The following is a 5,767-nucleotide window of genomic DNA, read 5'->3' on the forward strand; positions in this document are numbered from 1 at the left end:
TAAGTTACCAGGCTGGGGCGATGATATCACAGAATAGCTTCAACAAAAATAATGAGCTTCCGCACACATTATTTCCAGCCTAGGTCATGTTTTCACGCCTGGCTAAGAGCTTCCACGCATATATATGAAAAAATAGGAAGTATCTTTGGTACTTTAGGATTATATACTTTCACATACGTATCTTGTAATATATAGAGTAATTTATATGATAAATAATATATATATATAGAGAGAGTATATAAGTATATAAGATCATCCAAATGGTATGTATATATTTTTAAAATAATTTGCATATATATTTTTTAGCATATTATATTTTATGTATAAATATAAAAGTATTATCAAAATCTATTAAAATTGATGAATTTCTTTTTAATTTTTTCATATAATTCACATTAAAGTATCTTAGAATGAGTATATAAGTATATTTATAGTAATAAAAGAGTATATCCAGTTCATTTATTTGATATATCATAATAGAGAGTATGTACTCTGAAAGTACAGACATAATTTTCCTATTATGTGCTTAGGCGTAATGTAGTTCATCTCTGCGCGCATCCCTAGTTATGATCCTAAAAACAGTATAGTTACGATTCAAAAGATATGTTCTTACTATAAATATATATGGTCGTAGCTTGGATACCTTCACTAGCCATAATTATATACTTTTTTGTCATGTGATGATAACTTGTTACGATCTTAAAAATAGTATAATTGTGATCCGTAAGATATGTCAATTACTACAAATATATATGATCGTAACTCGAATACCTTCTCTAATCATAATTATGTACTTTTATCATGTAATCGTAGCTTGTTTACTTTTGCACACACTCCGTAATTAAGATCTCAAAATGAGTATACTTACAATCCACCAGATAGATCAGTTAATACAAATATATATAATCGTAACTCAAATACCTTCTCTAGTCGTAATTATATACCTTTTGTCATATGATTGCAACTTCTCTAGTCGTAATTATATACCTTTTGTCATATGATTGCAACTCAACTATATGTGCTATCGTAGCCAACTATTTTCTTAATCATAACTGACAGTTTTTTAGTTGTAATTATGAGTAGCGAAATAATGAACCACAGTGCAGCTAGACGCAGCATATATGTATGTATATTTATTCTGCTTCAATGGTATCATGAAAGAACAATAGGAAAACAACTACATGATTTTGTTCTGGAAAATAGAAATGACATGATTGCGCTTTCGCAGTTTCAAATTCAAGTATTTTATCTAGGAAAAAGAGTATTAAAAAGGCTGGTTTCTTTCCAGGCGATATATTATCTTTGGCATATATCCCACCATAAAGTAAGATTTGTTCAGAATGATTTGAAATAAGAACCTTGTGCAGCACAAGACGAGATGCAAACTGACTTCTATTATTATTATCATTTATCATCAAATAATAATGCCTTGCAACTTACAACTTGTGGCCACATCAGCCAATGTCTAATTATTTCCTCGCAATATCACAGGATGCAGCAAAGAAATTATTTAATGTACAACACAGCTGCAATCCGCCCGATGTGGTCGTGAGCACCACTGCAGGCTTCGACTGGAACAGTTCACATCTTCGGTGGTAGATCCTGGATACCGCAAACCAAATTGGCGGGTATAGCTGCATCCATCATCTTCGGATAAGACAAGTTCAAGTCTGTCCAAGATGAGAGTTAAAATAAGAATTCTCTCAATTAGTCCAAAAAAGGATTAGTTTGACAAGCACAGCGGGTATGCTCATCAGGAACATGGGTGGCATTCATATAATGAATGTATGAATAAACATGCATATATCCATTGCGACAACTTACTTTCCATGATCGATTTGAAAGTTTCCTACAAAAATTAAAGTTAAATATAATTAGGAAAAAGGGAAAGTGGCTGGTAGGTGCAAATGAAGAATTAATTTCGGCCTAATTAGCAATTACCTTATCTTTTGTCAGCCGGGGATTGTAGGCAACCTCCTCTTCAACAGTACTTACCTGCAAATAACGCAAGTCAAGTGTCTGACAAGTTAGCTGGCAAACTTGAAGATAATGACTATGCCACTTACTGTGAAACCTTTGTAGTCATGGCCAGGATAAAGCAGGGTATCCTTTGGCAATGTGAAAATCTGATCAGGAACACAGAATCTGTTAGTTAAACTTCATATTTTAGCTTACATTTTTTTTAGGGGTGTGGTAGTTTTATTAATATATATGAAAGTATTTTAGCTTACATTGATACGAAACAAAATTTTGCGTACTTACCTGTGAATGCACGGACTGATACAGCTGATCAGAACTTCCACCCTGTAACACCACCGAATACAAGCAAGCAATCAATAGAAAATCACTTATCTATGGTTCGATCAAAATTTCTACAAGAACAACGAACTTCCACTAACTAATTAACCATATTACCTGGAAGTCTGTCCTTCCACATGCACGTATAAGTAAAGCATCACCAGTAAAAGCCATCCTTGGTGAAGGCTGATCATCAGTATCACCTGTTACATAGGTCACACAGCCAGCAGTATGGCCAGGAGTAGCTCGAACCTGAAAAAGAATGCCATTTCTGCTATAAAGTTTCATGTCTACCAATAATATAAGATAATCTAATTAAAAGCAAACAGCTTTAATACTGGTTGTACATATACATTATAAAAAAAACTTTCAATTCAGAATAATTTTAGTTTTGACAATCAACATTACATTTAGGAAAATGCATACGAACACATCAAACCACATACCTTTGCATAGCATCATTTTCTATGAGCCAAGCTGCAAATCATCTCTTATGCAAAGCTTAACCTTTCACTCTACTAATATGACAAAGGGCCTCAACAGATAGTCTGGTAAGCTAAAAATATATAACGATGGAATTTTCACACTGTTAATGAAAGAATGCATCCAAGCCTAAGGTCTCATATTCAAAGGCAGTATACAACGAAATAGAGGGAACAATTTGCAAAATTCTTGATTTGAGTTTAAGACCAGTCATTGATTAAATTCAATCAAGCAGAAGATCTTAAAAGAATTAGAATGGTATAGTATTCTCCATAGTTCTGTTGAGCTTTCTAAGATTGGAGACCATCTGATGATAATAAGTACAAACACAAGTAATTTATATACAGTAAATGAACAAAGCAACACATAGTAAAGTAGCTTAATACAATGTGATTTACCTCAAGGAAAAGGTTGCCAAAGTAAATTTTATCACCATGGTCGACAAAATGGTCTGCCTTTCCTCCACTAATTTTTGAAAGGACAGATTTGACTCCTGGTAGCTTAGTCTGCGAGTTCATACCATTAGTTAACCAATCAATTGTCAAAGAGAACAAAGTATCAAAGCTATGCAAAGCAAAACTCATCAAAACATCTGCAGAAGCTCAGGACTGTTTACCTTTATTAAACCAGTTCCAGTGACATGATCTGCATGCACATGAGTATTCATAGCATACACAAGCTTCAAGCCTAATTCCTTGATAAGATTAAGATCTCTGTCAACTGTTCTGTCGACAGGATCAATCAACTGATCACAGAGTAAAACAGATTAGAGAGATTGACCAATGTATATATTTATATATCAATCAAGTCGAAAGAACATTATTATAGCTCAAACTAAGTCAATAATTGCTTCTAGTTTAATTAATAGTTAATTAATCATGTGGCGTATCCCCAAACAAGTCTCAAATTTTGGTTTACACTGCTTGATAGAAAAGCCCACAGGCACCTCAGAAAATTTTAAGGCCATCTTCAATAAAAGAAAGGGAACAAAAGTTCTTGCTTTCATGTGCTTCAAACTTGCCTATCAAGTTCTAGCCTGGAAACCATAGAGATTAATGAGATATAAAATGTGAATTGTTAAAACTAAGTACTGAACCCAGCCATTGATGTAGGACTAACAGGTACAGTAAGCATCTTTTCCAAAATTACTGAATCGACGCAATCCAATTGAACAAAATGGAGTCACTTCCATAACTTATCATAAATGCAGTTTCCGAATTGACGAATTCCAATCACTTTCACTGGTTACAATTATTCATATAATTGATCAAGAATTACCAAGGATCATTTACGGCCACGAATTTACTAGCAGGGAGTACTAGTAATACACAACCCACAGGCAAACCATTTATTTCTGTATTAGATTTGTTCACTAACTGCACAACTTACGTCCGCATCAACATTTTGATTCTACAACTGTTGAGAACTCGACTCATACAACACTTAAGCTACTGTACACACCCACATGTAGACCCAGTATTTGCCATCTGATCAACCTACAGAGCAAACACATTCCCAAGGCAGTGCTGATGCCATGAACCCAACCCAACCCAGGAAGAGCTGGACTCACCACGGCGGGCTTCTCGGGGTCCGCGACGTCGGCGAGGAGGTAGGTGTACGTGGAGCTCTCCTCCTCGAACAGCTGCCTGAAGAGCAGCCTCCTGTCGACGCTGGACCCGGCCCTGTACGCCATCGCGAGGGCCGGCGGCAGCAATCCCGCGCTCGGCAAGACAGGCCGGGGATCGCGCGAGGCGGCAGACGGCGACCTAGCTGCTGCTGCGGCGGCGGCGGCCAGGCGCGGGACCAGGTGGCGATGCAAGCGAAGCGGAAGAACCATTGCCCCGCCCGCGCCTGGTTATATAGGGAAGAGTGGGAGGAGGGAAGGAGCAAGCAAGCAGCAAGGTACGGCCTGGTTCTTATCGCGTGGATTTGCACAGGGTCGTGGACCTCGCGGGTGGCGTGGTTGGGTAGCGTGCGGGAGGTGGGACGGATCTCCAACGGGACGGCGGGATCGGGGCGAGGCCGTCGGCGCTGACGGAGCTGCCCCGGCAGGACGACACGAAACGGGACGGGCGGAAACCGCGGCGGAAGCCGAAAGGAGATTAGGGACAAGTTGGAGATCGGGACGGGCTTGTGGGTTTGTGCTGTTTCAGGTTTGCGGTATCTCCCGTAGCAAAATCTCTGACCCAAACGTAGCAACCGATCTAGTCCGTCTGTCGTTGGAACGGACGGCTAGGATCGCGTGCAGTCCTTAAGCAGGTGTTTGCAGTGGCGGACCCAGGAATTTCAGAGAGCCTGGGCTGGGCGCAGACCGTGCCCATACGAGCTAGATTTTGTCCAAAATTTAACGGGTCTAAATTACGAATTTTCTCACAGTCTATATAGAGATATAAAGGTGAGCCGAAACGGAGCCCGGGCGGGCGCCCAGGGTCGCCGGGCCCTGGGTCCGCCACTGGGTGTTTGGATGCTTGAATTTGTCACAGTTTGGCTGGGTGGTTTCCTGTTATCTCGAAAACATGTTTATTTAGTTGTTTGTATTTACTGTTATCATATGACCTATCAAGTGTAAATATACGATCCTATCATGACCCGATAGTCAAACTTCATTTCACAGTCTGATCTGACGGATATAGTCTTTTATATCTGTTCATGCAGACGAATTCACTTATTAGTAATATAAAATCATCTTCGTGTAATTAATTAATCACAATTTTAACTCTTATATTCACTTCTGCAATCTCATATCAACCAAATAAAAACTCAACTCAACTCAACTTATCCGAAAAAATAATCGACCAAATATTTTTCTTTAAAAGATATAATTTTACTTGGACTGCTTTCAATCAACCAGAATATACCATACATACATATAGAAACCTATCCTACGGGATCTCAGTCCGTTCGTCAGGCTATCGAGTTCAGCCAGAGCTTCAGGTTTCAAATCTCGCAAGGATTTCAAAACACTGACACGGAGTAGAGCGCAGTC

General features: G+C 38.7%; 1 protein-coding gene across 1 annotated transcript; it reads right to left on the bottom strand.

The window, feature by feature from the left end:
- Positions 1-1,376: 1,376 nt before the first annotated feature.
- LOC133908437 (persulfide dioxygenase ETHE1 homolog, mitochondrial-like) lies at positions 1,377-4,895 on the bottom strand. The gene is made up of 9 exons (XM_062350462.1): positions 4,352-4,895; positions 3,398-3,526; positions 3,180-3,287; positions 2,416-2,550; positions 2,263-2,304; positions 2,067-2,126; positions 1,942-1,995; positions 1,825-1,849; positions 1,377-1,670 (listed from the first exon to the last, which is right to left on the bottom strand). The coding sequence occupies exons 1-9, from the start codon at positions 4,616-4,618 to the stop codon at positions 1,582-1,584; spliced, it is 909 nt and encodes a 302-aa protein (XP_062206446.1). The 5' UTR covers positions 4,619-4,895; the 3' UTR covers positions 1,377-1,581.
- Positions 4,896-5,767: the final 872 nt, after the last annotated feature.

The sequence above is a fragment of the Phragmites australis genome, chromosome 2 (genome assembly GCF_958298935.1).
Source record: "Phragmites australis chromosome 2, lpPhrAust1.1, whole genome shotgun sequence".
In the NCBI taxonomy this organism is placed as follows: Eukaryota; Viridiplantae; Streptophyta; class Magnoliopsida; order Poales; family Poaceae; genus Phragmites; species Phragmites australis.